The sequence below is a fragment of the Physeter macrocephalus genome, chromosome 7 (genome assembly GCF_002837175.3).
Source record: "Physeter macrocephalus isolate SW-GA chromosome 7, ASM283717v5, whole genome shotgun sequence".
Taxonomy (NCBI): Eukaryota; Metazoa; Chordata; class Mammalia; order Artiodactyla; family Physeteridae; genus Physeter; species Physeter macrocephalus.
This window is the reverse complement of record NC_041220.1, coordinates 64,198,533-64,221,512: the sequence shown is the minus strand read 5'-3', so window position 1 is coordinate 64,221,512 and position 22,980 is coordinate 64,198,533. Positions and strand designations below refer to the sequence as shown.

General features: G+C 32.3%; 1 protein-coding gene across 10 annotated transcripts in view; it reads left to right on the top strand.

The window, feature by feature from the left end:
- The window catches only part of ANKRD17 (ankyrin repeat domain 17), a 164,422-nt gene that overhangs the window by 52,727 nt on the left and 88,715 nt on the right, over window positions 1-22,980 (top strand). For all 10 annotated transcript variants that reach the window (XM_055086023.1, XM_024115383.3, XM_007126247.4 and 7 more), the window contains exon 2: window positions 19,421-19,574. In XM_055086023.1, the coding sequence (XP_054941998.1) occupies window positions 19,421-19,574 (154 nt within the window). The remainder of the gene's footprint in view (window positions 1-19,420; window positions 19,575-22,980) is intronic.

Sequence of the window (22,980 nt, the reverse complement as noted above, 5' to 3'; positions counted from 1 at the left end):
ACTTGTTGGGTGTACACTTGCATTGCAACAAATGGGATTTTCATTTGCAAAGAGAAACTAAAGTAAATGATGTGTTTGGGTAATTTAAGGAGTTCGGTGTATAGACAGATATTGTATTGCTAATTAAATAATTTATATTACTTTATTATCATGACTATGTAATGGATCAGTCAGTGATATTTTAGTAAAACTGTTCTGCTCCATTGAATGTTTATTTAAAGCAAATGAATGCTCATGTACAATTATTAAGTAGATGCAGTGACCATGTTTCAGTTTGCTTGGGACAATTCTAGTCTATATTTGTTTTCCTGGGGTAATTTCAAAAATGTGTTGATTTAGATTATACATATGGATATTTAAGGTGAATGATGGCAGTAACATAAGTCTGAGGGTACTTTGGTTCATACATGGTTTTTCCCAATATTTTTAGGTTTTGTACCACTGGATAATAGGAGCTGAATGTAAAGTATACTAACACACTTGAATACCTCAAGTCAAAGAGTAAATAATATATTTAATGTGATTCTCATTCACCTGAATTTCTTTGTCTTGGCTTAGTTTGGCTAAATGTTCTTTCTTGAAAGTGCTGTAACAGGGTTCTCTTTTCTTTTAAAAGTTCAGACATATTTCTTTATTTGTGGTGTTCTGATTAGAGTTGCTTAAGTTTCGAGTGGAATGTCCCCAGTCCTATTTTTTCCCTAAGTCATATTATTTTTAATGTGCTATTTTGCAGAATGTGAGGTTCGTCAGGATGCATTTATTGTGTTATAGCACAATTGTCTATGCCGTAAACATTGCATAAACCTTGATTTCCATAATGTAAACGGTATTTACTATATGACTATAGGAATATAAGACTTCAGTGGTATTTGCATAATAACTGCTTTTCCACCTTCTACCACAAGAACCCTTCTTACTGTGGGTAGGATATATTAGCAACACAAGAGCTAGCAACTATTTCAGAGCTGCTCAGTTTAGAGTGTTTGTTGGGGAGTTGGAGGCTAAAAGGGTGCTATTCAGAATGCATCCTGAGTTCTTGATAACCAGCAGACAAATAGAACATTTTAGTTAGAGAATGCTTACAAAGCTCTTTCTGAAAATTGAATGTATTAGTTTCTTTCAAACATTTTAAATGTAGTAAATAAAATATGCTATGTCTGTGACATTTGATGTGTGAAGTGCTATGGTAGAAATAGATCCTACCAACCAGGAGTTACTGATCTCATTATTAAGACTCACATCCAAATTAATTAGCTTAGAAAATCTAGTGAGTTGAATTGGCCATGAAGATTCTTTTAATAATGTAAACGATAATTAATTTTTAATCTTTGTAATTTAAGATATTTAAATTTCATATTTGCGTTAACTCACTGCAAAATAGTCCTATTCCGAGGATGGAAACAAAACTTTAGTGGAAACACTATGTGACGCAAACTGCATGCCTGCTACTTCTTCTCTGCCAGCAGACAACAAAATCAGTGAATTTAAAAAGTAAGATTTCACTGGGGGAAACCAAGATAAGACAAAGTTTGAGGTTTTTTTCCCAGCCATGTATTTTCATGATTGTGATTTTATGTATGTCTAGTAAAATTATTCCAGAGTAAGAGTTACTTAATGACAGCTTGCAAAGAGCAGTATAATTTCCAGGGGCCACTTGAGTAATTTTGTGAACCTTTTATCAAATCATGCCAAAAAATCCACACAAACTTAATTAAGAGAGCTCTTAGTGTATTTCAGTCCTTTGAAATGGTTCTTGAGGTCGGTGCTAAGCAAGGAATCTAGTTACTTGATAATAGCTACTTAAGTATAAACTTTAGGATATAGAGAATCTACTTAAATGTCTACTTACTTTATGAAGTAATTTTGAAAAATTGATTCTTGTCCATGCTAACATTTTATGAAATAATTTTATTCATTATTCTTCACATATACCTTGACATACATGTCTTTAACACAATGTTTTGGGTCATTAGCACAACTTGCCAAAATACATCTTTCTTTCAGTTTAAGATTAGTGAGATAAAGTACTTTCACAGCTGTCTATAATGATTGTATCTAAAGCCACAAACACCTATTCTTATAGCTTAAGACAGTTGGGGTTTTCATTTTTGCTCTATGTAGCTATCTATTCTTGATTGCTACAGTGAAATCATTTACTAAGTAGTTTAAGATGTGCTCTTTGAAAGGTTTGTTTATAATAACATCCATCCAGCATTTAGAATTGAAGACTTTGAATAAATTTTTAACCTTGTTATATTTCTTTGCCTTAAAAAAATTATCATGTGAATTTTGTATATATTTATACAAAATTGCACTGTTTTGGACTAATGTGTCTTCCCCAAACAAGGAAGCATGACAAGGTGATTGCCCGTTTTCTGAAGCATTTTTTGGTGTGGGTGGAGGAGGGTAAGCATTGCTTTACCCTTTATTTGGTTGTATAGTCTATTTGGCTTCTATATATAAATTCAGATTTTTAGGACTCATTTCTATGCAAAATACAATTAATTTTAAAATTAAAACGTATCTTTCTGTAAGTTCATTGAGATTGATAATACAAATGTTCTAAAACCTCACCTACGAAAGGGTTACCATTTTTTCTAGTTTCAGGATTTTAAAATTTAGTGAAAATCACAAGCGAGCAGAAGTAGTGTCTTTATTCTTATTACATGGCATAAAAAATGTACCTCCTGTTAAATACTACCTCAACTCAAATAAAGTAAAATTAATGGATAAAGGAAAGTATTTATTATAATAGGTAGCAGTGATCTGTTCCAGTTATTACTGAAATTTATCAAATATGGTACATAAATACTTATGAATTTAAGTGAGCAAGTATCTAGTGTCCTAATGTTGCTGCTGCTCACCATTGTTTGATATGCCAAGAATATTCTTTATTTTAGATCTTACCCAAATATTGGAAATTATTCATTCAGCAATTATTTTATTGGTACCTATTGTGTTCTAAGAGCTTTGGTTACATAAGTCACTGAAATATAATAATTTTTCCTACCTTGGGACATTGTAAAGACTTTGGCATTGCTTTAAGTGAAATGGGAGCCATTGGCCAGTTTTTAACAGAAGAGTCATAAATCTTATTTACATTTTAAAAGGAATTGGAATACTTAGAAATCTGACTTTTAATTATTTGTGCTTGATTAAGTTTTAGGTTTTATATATATATTATTTATTTAAATTATATATATATATATATATATAAAACCTAAAACATATATAATTTAGATAGGGTTCAATCATTTATTTGGATGATAGTCTATCCCCTCTCTGTTGCTGTCCATTGTAGAGTATTATCTATGAGCAGTGGAGCCAGTGAGACAATGAAGATAGTAAAGGCAAGGCTCTGTACATTCCTCTGAGAAAAAATACAGGAGGAAGAAGAGCTTTCTTTTCTTGGAGATGGGGAAAAGAGTACGGAAAGATATCAGTTTAAGATATGTTTAATTGAGGTGTCTGTAGCCCATACAGGAAGAGATATCAAACCGTTTAGATAAAATAGAACTGAAGCTCAACAGAGAAGTCTTTTTGGGAGAGATAAATACTTGAAAATTATCAGTGGAAACTGATATTTTAAATTATCAGTTAAAACGTGTTTAATAGATGATGTTACCTTGTTAACTTACCTAACTTAAACATAACTTAAACAAACAAAAAGACTCAAGATGAAACGAAGCGGACATATTAGTATTTAAATGAGTTAGTCAAGGAAGAGAAGCTCAGAAGGGCGTGATTATAAAATACTTGAGATGGTGGGCACATTTATTTGTGAATTGGTCGGGAAAGAAATGATCCAGAAAGGAACAGATAGACTGAACGAAAGAGGAAAGGTTTAGGATCCTAGAATGCAGTTAAGTACAGATTTAATAGATAATAACAAAATGATGGAATTACAGAGGCTAGATATTAAAATGTAAAACTTCAGAGTTAGAAAAAGGTGTAAATGTTCAATGTATAACCATGAGAATAGGTTATCATTGATTAGGTGATGTTTAAGATCCTTTTCCACCTTCAGAAATTTAGGATTCTTAGAATGGAGCATTCTTATTTTGTTGTTGTTAAATATAAAAGAAATATTGATACTAGAAATCTTTCTTTTTAATTGACTTTTAACCTTCTCATATTTGATGTTTATTGAGTAGTAAAATTTTATCATTTTTAAGCATACAGCTTTGGTACAGTATGACTTTCTGTCAATTATCATTCCATTAACTTTATTTAAAATTCCTATAAAACTTCAAAAATATTTTGACTTTAAGATTCTGTGTTCTCTGACTAATGGAATTAAACTAAAAATAAAAAATGGAAAGATCTCTGGAAAACCCCCAAATATCTAGAAGTTAAATAACATACCTTAAAAATAATACATAGGTCAAAGAGGAAGCCACATGGAAAATTAGAAAATATTTTGAATGAAATAAATCTGAATTTGTGGTATGCAGCTAGAGCAATGCTTAGAGGGAAATTTATAACATTAAATGCTTATATTAAAGAAGAGTAAAGTCAGTGACCTCAAGCTCTACATTAAGAAATTGAAGGACTTCCCTGGTGGCGCAGTGGTTAAGAATCCACCTGCCAATGCAGGGGACATGGGTTCAGGCTCTGGTCTGGGAAGATCCCACATGCCATGGAGCAGCTAAACCCATGCACCACAACTGCTGAGCCTGCTCTCTAGAGCCTGCGAGCCACAACTACTGAGCCTGCATGCCATAACTACTGAAACCCACATGCTTAGAGCCCATGCTCCGAAACAAGAGAAGCCATCACAATGAGAAGCCCGCACACCACAGCAAAGAACAGCCCCCACTCGACGCAACTAGAGAAAGTCCGCACGCAGCAATGAATACCCAATGCAACCAGAAATAAATAAATAAACAAATGAGAATAAATTTTAAAAAAAAGAAATTGGAAAAAGAAGAGCAAATTAAACCAAAGCAGACAGAATGCACGCAATAATAAACATAACAGTAGAATATAAATTAACAAAAATAAATAAATAAACATAATAGTGGAAATTAATGAAATTGAAAATAAAAACAACAAAGAAAATAAAACTGAAAGTTGGAAGTAGGTTCTTTGAAAGAATCATTAAAAGTGATAGAGAGAGAGAGAAAAGACAAGCTATCCCACCCATATACATTAAAAGGTTAATGAGTATTATGAATTACTTTGCCAGCTAATTTAACTTAGATGAACAATTCTGTGAAAAACACAAAATATCAAATATCACTCGATAAATAAATAACCAGAATATTATTATATCTAACAGAGAAGTAGTATTTCTAATTAAAAACCCTCCAGCAAAGAAAACTCCACATCTGAATGGCTTCATCTGTGAATTATATGAAACATTAAAGGAAGACATAGTTCAAATTCTGCAGAAACTTTTCCAGAAAATAGATGATGAGGAGTCACTTCCCAACTCATAAGACCTGCATTATTACCCTAATACCAAACCTCAAGCAAAGATATTATAAGAAAAGAAAATTATAGACCAATATGCAATGAACCTAGATGTAAAATCCTAACAAAATATTAGCAAACAGAATCTAGCAATATATAAAAAAGATTATACATAATGAACAAATGGTGTATATTTTAGGAATGCAAAGTTGATTTAACATTTGCTAATCAGTCAGTGTAATTCACTACATTTATATACGCAAGAAAAATTATTTTATAATCTCACTATATACAGAAAGCATTTGGCAAAATTCAACATGCATTGTTGAAAAAATTTTCAGCAAAATTTTCAGAGAATTCTTGTGTTTGCTGAGAATTTTTTTAACCTCATAAAGGGTATTTATGAAAAACCTGGAACTAATGTCATACTTAATGGTGAGAATGAATGCTTTTCCCCTAAGGTTGAGAACAAGGCAGAGTTGCCCATTCTCATCATTCCTACTCAACATAGGGCTAGAGATCCTAGTCAGGTAAGTTTAAAAAAACTTTTATTCAGCAATAAAAAGGAATGAACTGCTAACGCATGCTGTAGGGTGGATGAATCTTAAAGGCATTGTGCGTTTGTGAAAGAAGCTGCACTCAAAACTCTGGATGATTCCATTTCATTCTGTAAAAGAGAAAATGAAAGTAACAGAAAACATGATTGCTAGGGGCAGAGGGTAATGGTAAGAGATTGCCTATAAAGGAACAAGAGAAATTTTTGAATATAAGAAATATTGTCTATCTTGTTTATGGTGGCAATTACGTAACTAGTTGTCAAAATTCACAGATTTATACAACTAAAAATGGGTGACTATATTTGAAATTATACTTCAATAAACCTGACTTTCAAAAAAATTTAATTGGATACAGAGGAAAAAGAATGAGGGGAAAGAATATAATATTCTCCTGATTTTTCTTCTCTTGGGAAACCAAGCAGTTGCTTTAACTGAATCTTACAATGACTGATTTTGATGCCAAGACTTTTTTCATTCATTTAAAAATAATTGGGTTGCATGTGCATTTCAGATTGAATTACATATACCAGCAGGTTAATCCTATATACCTCAAAATAATACAAATTATTATGGTAGTTCTTTTGGAATTTTTGTTAGAAATATGGAAATAAGTTATTCTTGATATTTTTCTTTGAAGATCTAAAGGTTGTTTTTAAGTTATTTGAGAAGGTTACACAATAGGAAACTATGTGGTCTTTTTTGTTGTTGTTTTTAAAGGTAAGCAATATAGAGGGTACAGACAAATAAAAATGTAAAATTTTCTCATTGATTTCACTCTTTGATTACAGTGGTAATCGCTTGGGTTTATATATCTTGAAATTTTTTATTTGTGTTCTTGTACACATACATTTTGTTTTTAAAATCAACTTAAGCAGACGCATACCACTCCTGCTTTACTGGGGCATTTTTCGCCTGGTGTAATGTTGATATCTTTCTACATCAGTATTCATGTATTTATTCAGGAAATATTTTTAGTTGCAAAGGACAGAGCAAGGAACAAGATATGGTCCTTGCCTAAGTGAATTTATATTCAAGTAAGAAGAAGATAATAAACAAGTTGGGGGGAAAATGTCACTATATTGTTAAGTTTCATAAAGATAAATAATGAAGTGTAAAGATATGAAAAGTGAAGGGACAGAATGAGTAGGATACGTACCTTAGATAGTCGTGGTGTAGGCTTTTATATGTAGACCTACTTTATTCTTTAGATGGTTATTTATTATTTCATAGTATAATTTATTTAACTTATTCTGTTGATGGGCATATGGATTACTTAGATTTTTTTCTGTTATAATCAATACTTGAATGAACATCCTTGTACATATTTTTTTGCTTACATGTACAAGTATTTCTGTACACTAAATTCTTAGAAGGAAAACTGCATTTTAAAATGTCTGTTATAGATTCTGCCAAATTATTCTCCAAAATAGGCATTATCTGTCAATGGATAAAAAATAATACCACATTTTAATTTGTATTTACCTGATTCCCAGTGAAGTCGAGCATATTTATTGGTCATTTGTTATGTCTTGTATAAATTGCCTACTCATGTCATTTTGCCCATTGTGGGATTTGCCTTTTTCTTACTGAAATTTTAGGATTTCTTTATAATTCTGTTTATAATATACTCATCATATTTTATAACATTTTCTCCTAACCTGTCAATTGTCTTACTTTATGGAATCTTTGAATTTTTCATTTTTATACTGTCAAAGTCTATCAGTCTTTTCCTTCCTAGCTTCTAGGTTTTGTGTCTTTCCAGAAAAGCCTTCTTATAGTAATTTAGTCTCTTATATTTTCTTCTACTACTTCTTTAGTTTTATTTATGTTTCTAGTAGATTTTAATTCATCTGGAATTTTTAGAATATATATTCTGTGGTTGGGACCTAACTAATTTTTTCAGTTTTGTAACCCATTCTCCCAAAATAATTTATTGAACAATATGTCTTTTTTTCCACTGACTTGATATACAATCCCTATCATATTTTAAAAGTCCAAAATATATTTGTTCTGGATTTAATACTCCATTGTTTTGATGATTGTCATTTTATATTTGACATCTGGTAGGGCACCCCTCCCCATTGTCTTTTTCAAAAAAATTTTGGCAATTTCTGTGTATTTTCTCTTCCAGATGAACTTTAGAATCAACATGTCAAGTTCCATTAAAAATCCCTTTGGGATTTTGATTGGAAGTGCATTGAATTTACAGATTAATTTGGGGAGAATTGACATCTTTACACTATTGAATCTTCCCATCCAGGAACATGGTATGCCTCTCCATTTCTTCAGGTGTTATGTCCTTTAGTAAAGTTTTATCGTTTTTTTTCATGTAGGTCTTACATTTTTCTTGTTAGGTTTACTCCTGGGTATTTTGTAGTTTTTGTTGTTATTGTGAATTACATCTTTTCTTCCATTTTGCACTTTATTTTTCAATTGGTTATTGCTACTATATAGGAAATCTATTGATTTTTGTATGTTGATCTTACCATTTACTTAATTTTCAATTGATTCTCTTGAAATTTCTAGAAGGATTATTATGTTTTCTGCAAATGATGGCATTTTGTTGTTTCCTTTTTTCAGTATTTACTTCTCTATTTTGTTTTTTTGTTCGTTTTATTTTGTTTTCTGGTCTTATTGCATTGGTTAGGTTTCCAGATCTGTTCCCTACTAGTTCTGATTTGGGCATCTTTTCTGATTTAAATGGAATGCTTCTAATTTTTAAACTTCTACATTTATATGTGCCTTAGATTTCTGATAGAATACATTGTCAAGAACAAAAGTGTCCTTCTTGGCTTACCAACTATTTCCATGGTAATAGATATTGTGTTTTATCATGTGTTTTTGTTGAGATGATACATTATTCTTTTCACCTCTAACATTTTAATGTAGTGAATTACATTAATACATTGACCTAATATTGGTAATGGTGTTTCTCATTTTTAGTATTTATTCAGCAAGTATTTGGATACTTGCAATATCAGATATTGCATTGTGCCAGGAACTTTGCCACAAACTGGTGATAGTGCTAAGACTGAATGGTTCCTCTCTTTTTTATATGGAGAAGAGAGATAATATGCAAGTTCCCAAGGACAAGATAATTTTAGACTGTGGTAGTACTGTGGAGGAAATAAAGAGAATGGTATGGTAGAGAGATGAGGAGAGTACCTCCTTTGATATTATCATCTGAGAAGGTAAAATATAAACTAAGACCTGAAGAATGATGAAAGCATTGGGAAAAGCATTCCAGGTAGGGGAAGATCACACATTAATTGTATTTCTTAATGTCTTCTTGATCCCCTTTCATATATGTGTATGCTGTACTTTTTACACAACTGCTGAATTTTCTAATGGTGTTTTATTTAAGTTTTTGTTTTGTTTAGGTTTTTTTTTTTCTGTTTAGGTTTGCTAATAGGGTTATTTATGCTTATGAGCTAGGGACTTTCACCATCTGATTTCTGGACTTTGTAAATAAGATAATAATGTTCTGTTCCTCCTGAAAGGACTACCCTTAAGATTTCTTCTATGGATATATTCTATTACATTTCTACCTTTCCTTGAGGTAATTTTGATGATTTCTTTTCTTAGAAAACCATCCATTTTGTTTAGACTTTCACATTTATTGATGTATAGTTGTGCTCAGTTTTCTCCTTATATTTTTTTCTTTCTCTGATTTTCTGTAATCAGACTTGTCAAAGGCTTGTTTCTTTCTTGTTAGACTTACCCAAGAAGCAATTTTTGGGTTTATTAATTACTTTTGTATATCTCTGAATTTCTTCATTTCATATTTATCACTATAAATTATATTGATATATTTTGATTTATATTTTATTTTTGAAGCTTTTTATATATTTTAAACCTTTCTTGTGCTCTTCTGAATACATTTATGCTCTAAATTTTTCTTTAAGGATTGCTATGACCAAATTCCATTGGAAATAATATGCTCACAATTTAAATTTTCCTCCGTATTCTAAGAGTTCATGAGTAGGCTTTTTTTCTTTTCTTTTTAAATTTTCAAGTACAGTGTTATTCTTTTATTGATAATATTTAGTTTCTTTTAGCTTAATGGACCAAGAATGTAATTAATTTTAAAAATGTATTTAAAAAATCTGTTGAGATTTTCCTTTGCTTAAGATATGATCAGGTCTATTTTACTATGAAATATAAGTGTAGTTCTTTAATTCTATTTCTGAATTGTCCATATCTTTGCATAATCTACTTGATTTCCTCATTTTCTGAGAAAGGTGTGTGGAAAGTTTCCCACTAAGTTGTGTGAATTTTCAAGTTGCTTAGATTTCCAGTATTTTTACTTTATATGTTTCTGTTATATTGTTAGGGTACATAGAAGTTGAGCTATCACACACTCCTGGTGTGTTGTATCTATTATTATTATGAAATGTTTTTTTCTCTATAATGCTTTTTGCCTTGAATTCTTCTTTGACTGATATTAATAATGGCACCTTTGACTGGGATTGCTTTTTCACACCTCTGTTTTCCACTTTTATGACAAAAAAATTTAGATCTCTTGTAATAGCATATAGTTGAGTTTTTTCCTTTTTTTTTTTTAAATCCTAATCTATGTGTCAGTTTTAAAATAAGGAATTTTCCCATTCACTTTTATATTAACTTGGTCTTTTGGTCTTTGTTCTTTTTCCTAACATTGAAGATTATGGCCAAGATGTATTTTCTTATTATCCCACACCACACCCCCTTGTCTTTAACTGAACTGGAGTTTTTAAAATACTGTTTCCCTCCCAGTTTAAAAAATATGTTTTCTTCCTGTTCTTCAGCAGGCATTGGATTGAATTAAACACTGTTTGTAACTAGTTGCTCCCTTTCCCTTAACATAGGCTTTTGACATTATTTCATTCAAACTTGACTTTACTATTTTTTAAATAATTTGAAATTTTAGTAATATATTTGTTTTAATATGCTTTTACTTTTTTAACTTTAAGGAATTATTTATTAACAACTACTGAAATGTTAGTGAAAGATTATATTCTACTAATTTCTTTTCTAACTCCTTAGTCTTATGATTCCAAGGCTGTCCTTTTCTTGGATTCATTTTTGTTGTTAAGGCATATATTCTCTAAATTGAGAAATGTTTGTGGTTTTTAAATTTTCAGAGTGCTTACATCTCTAAAAAATTACCTTGTTCTACAGTTTAGACTTTTTAGAAATAATTGTGCTTCATTTCTTTTCATTGCAAATTGTCTTCTAGAATCTAGTTTTGTATTTGAAAAGTCTAATATCAATCTGATTTTTAATTCTCTTATTAACAGCACCCCCCTGGAATCTTTCTAGACTTTATATCCTTGGAATTCTCAAATTTTACCAGGTCATGACTCTGTGTGTAGGTGTGTAATCTGTATGTGTGTGTATATCTGCATGTGCATTTTAATGCCATCTTACAGGAAATTGTTTTATTTTGAGGCTCTTTTTATGATAATTGATGAATAATGATAAATAGCAGAAGTAGGCTAAATTTATAATTAAATTACATTGTATTATTGATATCGAACTTAAGGAAACCCTTGAAATAATCTATAACTAATTCTGTTAGCAAAAAATCTACTTAAAAACTCTAGATTTCAGAATTCCATACAATTTTTACTTATTTTAAACATTAATAATTTGTTCACCTTATAAAGTTTATAATTAATGTAAAAAATTTCATATTGTATTGATGATTTAATACTGAGTTGTTGCAGGCAGGTAAGTACTTTGAAGCGTAAGAAAAGACGTCATGTCTTGTATTAGCTCTGTGAGAACACTGCTGTGTTTTGCAGTATATCACTGATGCTTAGTACATTCCTAGATCTTAACTAAAATTTATTAGATGGATAGATGAGTATGAATGAACGAATATAGGTATAAATCAGTGTTTTCTTAATGAATAGACTTCTGAAAGGTAAATTTATTTTAGTCAGGTTCACTTTAGTTTTACTTGCTTTAATCTTAGGATACCAATACCATAATGTCAGACTATTAATTGATACTCTTTTTACAAGGACTTTAAGTGGGCTTTTATTTTATTTTCTTATTTTATTTTAATGTATACATAAATCAGTGTTCAGGGACTCCACTAGTACAGAAAAATTATACCCCAAATGTATTAATTTTGGAATAATTTACTCTTTATTAAGAGTTGCAGTATTTTAGCTGAATTTTACCCTATTTAAGACTATAGAGTGGGATGAATTAGGAGACTGGGATTCACGTATATACACTAATATGTATAAAATAGATAACTAATGAGCACCTGCTGTATAACACAGGGAACTCTACTTCACTTTGCTGTGCAGTAGAAACTAATACAACATTGTAAAACAACTATACCCTCCCCCCAAAAAAAGACTATAAAAAATATAGAGCAAAGAAATTTTTCTTAGATTTTAGGACCATGTACAGAAGAAAATAATTATGATGTACGGAAGAAAATAATTATGATGACTATTTCTTATAATAATAAATATGTGTTTGTATTCAAAGAACTTGGAAGAACACATACCATATTTTTCTGGGCTTGTTTGAGAGACATAGTGTAAACTATTAAGAATTTATTCAATCAGTGTTATAAAATTATCATAGATTCAAATTAATCTCTTTTTTAATATTTACCTTTCTATATACAGCTTTTTTTTTTTTTTTTTTTTTTTTTTTTTTTTTTTTTTGCAGTACCCAGGCCTCTCACTGCTGTGGCCTCTCCCATTGCGGAGCACAGGCTCCGGACGCGCAGGCTCAGCGGCCATGGCTCACTGGCCCAGCCGCTCCACGGCATGTGGGATCTTCCCGGACCGGGGCACGAACCCGTGTCCCCTGCATCGGCAGGCGGAATTCTCAACCACTGCGCCACTAGGGAAGCCCTTATATACAGCCTTTTAATATTATTGTCATCTTGAAGTTCAGATTACCAGCTTGACATTCAATGATAAGTGGAGGGTGGTTTCCAGAACAACAAAAGCAGTAATAAATTGGTGGATAGTGATAAGATGGGAGGATGGGGAGTGTTAAAGGTCAAGAAATCCAAATTCTGTAGTTGCTAGCATTCTTGTTTTTTAAAGTATGTTTACTCTTGAAGACTGACCCTTTTTCCTGTCCCCACCTTGCATAATCTTTCATTTGATATATTGATCAAATGATTGATAATTCCTAATTGGTTTCTTTGTCTCTGTTGTCCTGTCTATCCAAAACCATCTTTCACGTGGACTCTATCTTTCTAAAACACTGAGTATTTATTTTAATGCATAAACCCTTCAGTAAGCTACCATATAAATTCTGAACTTCTCAGCACGATACTGAATGACCCCATCTTACTTAAGCATTATTCTTTTTACTATTTTCATTCAGAATTGTCTTTTCCTTCCTCTGTACAATCACTGTATTAGTATCTATTTTGTACTCTTTTCCAATCTTGTTTGATATAGTTAGCTATTTGTACATAGAGTTGCCTTTCTATATTTATATTTGTGGAAGGCATAGATTATTTAAAAAAAATCATTTTGGATTACCATTCTCCTGTGGCTGTCTTACTGCTTTGCACGTAGTATGTAATTGGCAGTGAACATTTGTTAAATTGAATGGAGTTTGTATATATGATGTCTAGTTAATCAGAATATACTGTATCCTTATTCTTTGGAGTGAATACCAGTTTATTACACTACCAAATGGACTGCTCTTCTCTTATATAGCAGTGATAATACATTTGTTCTGAAGAGGAGTTAGTTTGAAATGTTATGCTAATTTTCACAGTTGGTCCAAATGACGCTACGTTTCCACATTTTCATGTGACTTTGTGTTTTGAGTATACAAGGATTGGGAATACCATTAATAGCATAAACAAATTCATTCAGCTCTGACCATTGTTAAAAGACCTTGCTTTTTATTGTTAAGCATTTGTGTTAAGTTTATTTTGGGGATAAAGTAAAAAATACTGTTTTTGAATTTTATTTATTTTTATATACAGCAGGTTCTTATTAGTTATCTGTTTTATACATATTAGTGTATACATGTCAATCCCAATCTCCCAATTCATCCCACCACCACCCCACCCCTACTTTCCCCCCTTGGTGTCCATACGTTTATTCTCTACATCTGTGTCTCTATTTCTGCCCTGCAAACCGGTTAAAAAATACTTTGTTAATCAAATAGTATTACCATTAAATAACTTTTTTAAACAAAAGCAACCTCTGCAGTAAAACATCACCTTTAATCTTTAAAAACTAAAAGGATTTAATGTGCACAAAAGTATAGAGACTAGTAAAATAAAGCCTCTATAAATCTCTTTTTCAGATCACCATTATCAAGAATTCGCCACACCACTTTGTTTTAAATTCCTGACAGTATTTCTGTATACTACAATATGCATCTCTAAAAGATAAGGGCATTTTCTTACCTAACCAGAGTAATTCCTTTATACTATTTAATACACAGTTCATATTCAGATTTCTTCATTTTCCTTGAAAATTTCAAATAAGGTCTATATTATTTTGATGGTTATGTCTCTGGAATTTCTTTAATTTAGAACAGTTCTTCCCTTTTACTGTCTCTCTCTCCCTCTTTTAAAACATGTTGTAGATTTTAGTTTACTCTGTGTGCTTCTGTTTAACTCAGTGGTTCCCAGTTTCCCATGCCCAGGGGGTTTTTCTGTTTTTTCCTCCAGGGGGACATTTGGCAATGTCTGGAGATATTTTTAGTATCACAACCTGTGATAGGGTTGCTACTGGCATCTAGTGGGTAGAGGCCAGGGATGCTGCTAAACATCCTGAAGTGTATATATAGGACAGCTCCCAACAGCAAAGAATTATCTGGCTCAAAATGTCAATGGTGCCAAGATTGAGGAGCCCGGATTTAACTTTTTCCTGATATTTGCCTTAATAATTTTTATAAACTGCAAGTTATTTCAGGGAGGCAAGAGTACTTCATAGGAGATACTGTGTATTTTATGTTGCATAAATCAGGGGCATATAATGTTTAGTTGGCTCACTTTTAGTAATTAAACATTGGGTTCAGGTGTTGACAGCTTTATCCCTTAAATATAGAATTTAAAGTCAGCTTTTCTAGAGCAGAGTCAAACAACAGCCTCTTTTTCTGGTGGGAAGAATATTGAACTTGTTAATTGGATAACTCATCTCTTGGTGTTAGGTATTTAGAAACTTGCTATTTATATAAGGATCCTGTGCTTCTGTTTTCTCATCTGTAGCAATGAATTGAACCTGGTGATTTCTAAGACCCTTGCATTTTGATGGTTCTTTGTATTGGACAAGAATTTGATGCACAAACACCATTTCATAAAATATCCAGCTAGTCAAAACAGCACATCCAAAATAGTCTAGATATAACTTAAATTGTCATGCTTTGAATATTGATAACTTTGACAGATTATTTCCCTTAGGGATGAATAAACTTAATAAGGACATCCCTTTCCTTCTGTCTCTCCCCTCTTCAGGAAAGTTATTTATACATTTCATTTAAGGAAAATGTTTCAGAATATTTATGTGAATTTCTTATTCAGACCATTTTTAATGTTCCAGAACTTGGCCATTATTCAAAATGAATTTTTTTCTATAGAAATAATATGATAAAAATGAGTTAGGTTTCAATGGGAAAATGCATTTTAGTTTTTAATCTGAATTTCCTCAACTAAGGACATGTTAAAAAGGTATATGCCCATAACTTAGTTGACATTTGAATAAAGGATTACTTATTTTTGTATTTTTATAAGACTGCATCTCCTTATATCAGTCTCTCTACTTGTTCTGTAATGTAGCACAAGAATCTTTCCAGGTGGGAAAAGAGGAATTGGTGTTAAAGGAGGAAGTCCTCTTCTGCTTCCTCTTCAGAACTCCTAAGGCTCTTTCGTTTTCCTCTCTTCATCTTATGCACTTTCTACCTTGTATTATTGTTATTGTATACTTTTACTCTCACATTAAAGAAATAAGCTCCTAGGTAGTAGGCTTAATTTTACACATCTCATAGTAGTAAACAGCAGTATCTCTTGTACAAAGACTGTTTGTAATAAAAGTGTGTTTAATAAATCAATGAAGATAGCATTTTGCCCTAACTGCTACCTAATATTTGATTTTTATATATCTATAAAATATACCTTTAAATTTATATTTTGTAACTACCTCTCCCTTCTCCAAATACACTGCAACCTTTTAGAATCTGAAAGGGAAGGGTCCCCAAATCATCTTTTATTTATTGAAGAGTTATTTGAGTCCTGACAATGTGATGAGCATAGTTCTAGTTGCTGTATATATATCAGTGCTCCAAACAAAGTGCCTATTTCTGTGGAGTTTAGAAAGACAGTAAATATATATACTAAGTCATGTGAAAAATTCATGACAAAATTATGCAGAATAAGCATCTAGAGATGGCTGAGAGACTTGCTAAGGTCTCACAGGTAGCAGATGAAGCAGTAATGGTACCTAGGTCTTTAGATCCTAACAGTATCCTTGAAATTAGTTTATTCTTCATTAATCTTAAACTGGGGGGGTGGGAGAGAATATAATAGACATCTATTCCTATTCTTTTCTTTCATCCTAATGTCTTTTTAAAAATCTATATATAGAATTTCATAGTCACTTGAATCTACTGATTTTTAAGTTATCAAGTTTTTCACATATCAAGAATAGTGGGCTTTAAAAATCAATATGAAAACTTTTATGGATGGGAATTCCCTGGCGGTCCAGTGGTTAGGACTGCGGGCTTTCACTGCTGAGGGCACGGGTTGTATCTCTGATCAGGGATCTAAGATCCCACAAGTTGTGCTGCGTGTCCAAAAAAAAAAGAACTTTTATGGAGACGTTTTAAATCAATAAGAAAACATATAACACTTAGTATCCCTCATGAAAAGATTGAGATGCACTTTTCTTAGTAAATTTTCACCAAACTTAGTTAAGATACAATGTGGCATAAGGGGACCTTGTGTCAGCAAATCACTTTTGATTGAAATTTAATACCTTCTGTGATCTAACTTGTAGCTTTCTGACTTTTCCTATAGTAAACCCTGTATTCTAGCATATAGAAATTTTATGCTTGTCTACCAGTGCTACATTCCTTCTTCTCCTTTTTTTCTTATACCAATTAGTTATTTTGGTCAAAATCCTTTCATATTCTTTCTGCATGCATTGTCTCCTTTAAACAGTTTTAGTACCTTTGATCTGTACTTTTGGTTTGGCACTTTGCACTGCTCTTTGATATCTTTTGTTTTCTAAAACCTTAATCTGAAACATTATTTAATTTTTCACCTGTTCATTTTAACCTGTGTTCATTTTTCCATGATTATTTCCTCTCTCTATTTTTTTTTTTTGGTCTTCTCCCATTGGATTGAAAAAATAGATATTTTAACAGAGAAAATTTCATTGGGATGCAACTTTTTCTCTAGAAAGACTCATCGTCTGGACCATGGTTAAAGATAGGAGGACATAGTTTTTACCACGCTATAATATTGAATCACATATGTCTATGACCAAACCATGCTGAAAAGTCCCCTTTCTAATGTATAACACTTAGGCTTTCACTACTGCCTTTAAAAATAAAGTTTAAAAAAATTATTGTTTTTCTCTTAACTCCCTCCTATCATACAGATTTTTAAGGTTAATATATAGCAAAATTTTTGAAAATTTTCAAATATTTATGGAGATTATTTTCAGAGTATTCTGTGTCTATTTATATTTGAAATATTAGAAATCTGAAATGTTATTTCGTATTAAACTGCATTAGTTTAAGAGAAAGAAGCATATTATTTCCCCCTAAATTTAACATTCAATATTAAATATGTGTTGATTAAATATAGTATTTATGCCTGGTTGCTAGACAGGTGACTTTTAAAGATGGAACAATAGAGTTTCTGATGTTATGTTGGTTAAGAATTTATTTCTGAAGTTTTTAAATCTTATTTCTGACAGCTAGATACTAGGCATGAGGGTAAGTGTGTTCTAGGTTATTAATAACTTTTATATCTATTTTAGTTATTACAGTGTTAGAAGTACTTTAGACTTGTGAAATAAATTTCACCTGATCATGTTAGTGATATTTTATATAATAATTATCAATTTTTTATCAGCAAACTGTAAAGAATTATATCTTTATACCTATTTGTAAGTAGCACTATGACAAGGGATGTCAAAACAAAACTTTTCCCCATGTCTTAAGAGTTGCTATTTTCTAATTCTTTACATTTCTTTTAATTGAATCTGGTATGTGTTACTGTATCAGTAGTTCTCAGTGTATGGTCTGCAGCCCTCTCAAGTTCCCAGAAATCATTTCAGGATGTTCAAGAGGTGAAAAATGTTTTCATCACAATACTAATATGTTATTTGCCTTTTTACTGGATTGATACTTGCACTGATGATACAAAAGCAATGGTAGGTAAAACTGCTGGCCTCTTAAGGCCATGGCACCAAATTGTGCTAGTATCATTGTAGTTATCACTGCCGTATACTCACAGTTAAAAAAATAAAATGAAAAGCCAGTTTCACCTGAAGAATAATCTTGATAGAGCAATAAATATTAATTTTTTGAAATTTCCACTTTTGAATACATGTCCTTTTAATGTTATTGTGTGACAAAATGGGAAGAACACATAAAGCACTTATGCATATGAAAGTATGGTGGTGTTTGAAGGAAAAGCACTTGGGCTTTTTTGAGATGTGAGGTGAATAGTCCACTTTTTTTTCATGAAATGTCTTTTTTGCTGGAAAAATATAAAAGACAGACACACTATGCCTATCAAACTTGGGCATTTGGCAAATGTTCTCAGAAATGACCGAAGTGAGCCTGTTACTTTAAGGGAAACAATCAACAGTATTTGTCACCAATGATAAAATTAAGCTTTCAAGCACAAACTAGAATTTCGGAAATTTTATTTGCCTGGGCTTGACAGCGTTCCAATACTTAAAAACTTTTGTAATGAAACCAGTAGTGATATTAATGTTTTGATTTTTTGATATTGTAGTTTGATTTCAAATACGGTAAATATTAATAAATATAACCCTTATATGAAGTCCTTGGGAGCAGCACAGTACTTTATAGGTGTATAAAGGTGTCCTGAGAACAAAAGATTTAAGAACAGCTAATTTAGGTCCTCTACCAAAGTCAAAGGTTTCATGTCTAAGTCTTAACCTCATAACCTCTCCCATCCACTACCCTTCCCCCATGAAATTAGAATAGAAAAGAATACATATGATTTCAGTAAGAAAAGAAAATAAACTACATATGATATGAATAATACATTCTTAAATTATTCTACAAATGTAATTTTCTCCTTTAAACTGTGGGCTTATCTATCCCATTGAAATTATTCAGGATTGCATTGTATTTATCATTGATTTTGATGTTAAAATATTTTTCTCTTCTCTTCCTTTTTCTTCTGTTTATTTCTCTTCCCACTTTCCTTTTCTCCTTTCATTCCTCCCTTTCTTCTTTTTTTGGTATTTGTTTTCTAGGTGGAGTCTTTCATTTTGGATCAGGATGATTTGGAAAATCCAATGCTGGAAACAGCTTCCAAGTTACTCTTGTCAGGTACTGCTGATGGTGCAGACCTCAGGACAGTAGATCCAGAAACACAAGCTAGACTGGAAGCTTTACTAGAAGCTGCAGGTAAGTCTGCAAACTCTACATATATAATAATAAGCCTAATTTTCCAGAGTTCTACATAACTCTTAAAAACTCTGGTTATTATAAATGTCTGATGTTGGATATTTAGTATGACTATTCATAAAGGTTAATGGATTACTTTCTAGAGCATTACATGCAAAAATAAGCATAGTTTAATTACCAGCATAAAATTGACAGGTTGTTGTAAACCTTATAAACAGAGACTTCTTTTTTTATTTTATATTTTTTGGCTTCATTGGGTCTTCTTTGCTGCGCGTGGGCTCTCTCTGGTTGCGGCGAGCAGGGCTACTGTGTTGCGGTGTGCGGGCTTCTCATTGCCGTGGCTTCTCTTGTTGCGGAGCACGGGCTTTAGGCGCTTGGGCTTCAGTAGTTGTGGCACATGGGCTCAGTAGTTGTGGCTGATGGACTCTAGAGCACAGGCTCAGTAGTTGTGGTGCACAGGCTTAGTTGCTCCATGGCATGTGGGATCTTCCTGGACGAGGGCTCGAACCCGTGTCCCCTGCATTGGCAGGTGGATTCTTAACCACTGTGCCACCAGGGAAGTCCAAACAGATACTTCTTATACACTTAGTTTTCATACACTTAGTTTTCACTTAGAATTCCATCTTTGCAAATTCACCTACTTTATAAAATGTATTTATACCCCCAAATTATAGTGCTTTCTCAGTCTTTCATAGAAATGCACAGAATGGTGAAAATTTTAAGTTGTTCTGTGTGCATGTTTTCCGCAGAGGTGATGCTCTCTGCCTTCTTGTTTCAGCTCTCATACTGTAAACAAGTGTCCTTTCCATGGTCTACTTAGTGCCACATTTTCCACATTTTTGTGCCTTTTGCTGATTTCAAATGGCCCCCAAGTATAATGCTTATTTAAGTGCTATCTAGTGTTCCTAAATGTGAGAAGGCTGTGATGTGCCTTTTGTAGAGTACACGTGTATTAGATAAGCCTCTTCAGCATGAGTTATAGTGCTGTTGGCTGTGAGTTCAATGTTAATAAATCAAGTATAATATATTGAATAAGATTGTATTTAAACAAAAACACACACAAAACAAGCTTATGTATTGACTGGTTAATGCAAATTCTGTGGCCAGAGACTTCCAGGCACCTAGCCCTGTATTTCCCCTTGGAACAGTGGTTCAGTATTCATTAGTTCAGTGTTCCCAGTGACTTTACAGAACATAACTACCATGAATGATAAGAATTGACTGTGTATAATTCCCTCCACTTTTTTGTCACAGATTGTCTTTTAAAACCTTGTAAAGTGAATCATCATTATATTTTTGTAAAGTGGATCATCATTATATTGTCCTCATAGGAAGTGTTTTAATTAGAGTTTATATACATAACCAAGAGTAAGCATCATAATATGTAATATGCCTTAAATATAAGGGAATAGTAACTCTAAATCTCTGTGATCATTTAAAATAACCATATTTTCTTAACTTTCCTAAAGTGGACATAAATATATGGTGAACATTAACTGTTCATGGCTTGAACACCCTGAACCAATGCTAGATTCTGTACATTCAATGCATATAAACTGATACTTCATTATGGCATAAAACTGATCTATTGCTGTTTGATAATCCTTTCAATAAATATCTCACAACACAGCATCTAAATATTTGAAGGACTCATGGTTAAGTTTGATTTCTATCCTGGGTAAAATTCTAGAATGGATTATTAAGGGAATCTTGACCAAATACAGATGAAAACATAGTAGGGGCATATGCAAGGTTCTTTCCTTGAGTATGGAAAACTGTAGCATTTGCCTGAAATTTGATATTGCTTTAGGAGTTTACCTGAGAGAAATGAGGATTGTGAAATTATTTGAAAACATGTCATAAGAGGAACAGGGAATATTTCTCCTGAAGATGAGAAAACTCAAGTTGAATATAAGAGGGATATTTGTTTTCTGTGGTTCGAAGAGGCAGAACCAGGCTTAAAGATGCTACATGAAGGTAGATTTCAGCTGAAAGGAACTACTTTTGGAGGTAGAGTTCCTTTTTATAGGATGCTAATAGTTGCTTCATTTTTCTCATTTCTGTGTTTATTCCCTTTTTTTTTCCATTTTCTTTATAATAGCTAACAATCATCAAGATGTCAGCTAAGCTGAGTTCTCATCTGTTGGCTGTAGAAGAAAATCCATTTCCAAGTTTATTATTGTTAGCAGCAGAATTTAATTCCTTGGAATTGTGGTACTGAGATTCTGATATTCGTACAGACTGTCAGCTGAAACTGCTCTCACCTCTTTGAGGTCGCCCACATTCCCCCCATCTTCACATCAGCATGGCATGTGGAATCCTTGTGCTTTGAATCTCTGATTTCCTTTTCTCCAACCAGCCAAAAAAATCTCTTTGGTCTTGCTGGGGTCATGTGATAAGGTCAGGCCCACCCAGATAACCTTCTTATCTTCAGGTCAACTATGCCATGTAGCATAACCTAATCATGGGGATAAAATCTATCAAATTTACAGTCTCAAAGATTATATAGAGTGTGTACACCAGAGCTGGGTAATCTTGGGAACATTTTAGAATTCCTAGTATACCAGTGATTGGACAGAAGCCTCTCCATTTCTTTGAGAACCCCCAAATGTCAATATCTTTAAGTCTTTTCTCTGTGGCTGTTTAATTTCTTGAGAGACACATCTGCTTGTTTCTGTCTAGTGAATTATAAATGCTGGCTGCCAGCATTTTGGGAGCTGAGAGTAGAAAAGGGGCTAAGGATCTCACTGTTTATCATGCATATGTTCACTTAATCCTCATTTTCAATTTAGTATTATCTCTACCTCATCTATACCCAATATCTTCTAGCCCAGGGTCTTTCTGGTTTAGTCTCTTTAGAGAATAATTATCTGGCTCTGCAGTTTGGGGTGGAGTCTTAAATGTCTGACTGCTCCTCACAGCTGTTCAGCTAGTCTCTCTGTTTTCCAACCCAAGCCTCACCCCTGAACCTGGAACCTATATATGACTCCTGAGTCCTATTGGGCTGATCACTTTGTTTCTCACTGATTTCTATGTTTCTGCTTATTCTGTTCTGCTAAGTCAGTTAATCTCCTCTTTACTATGTCTTCATGAATATTAGCTTTGATTTACAAATTTCTTCTAGTTTTATCAAACATGGAGTTCCTGTTGTATTTTAGTTCTCCTTTGAGTAAGTTCTGAGAAGAAAAAGGGGGGAAATAATTGTCTTAAAATCATCGTGAAATCAAAAATCTAGATAATCATTTAATACACCTTTTCTCTGAAACTATATGGTTCTGTTCAATTGATTAAATATCATAACTTGGAAAGAATAATTTGGTCATCATGTATCTTTTCTGTTATTTGATCTTCACTGATTAATATCTGATAATTGAATAAGACCAGTAAAAAAGATCACCATAATCCA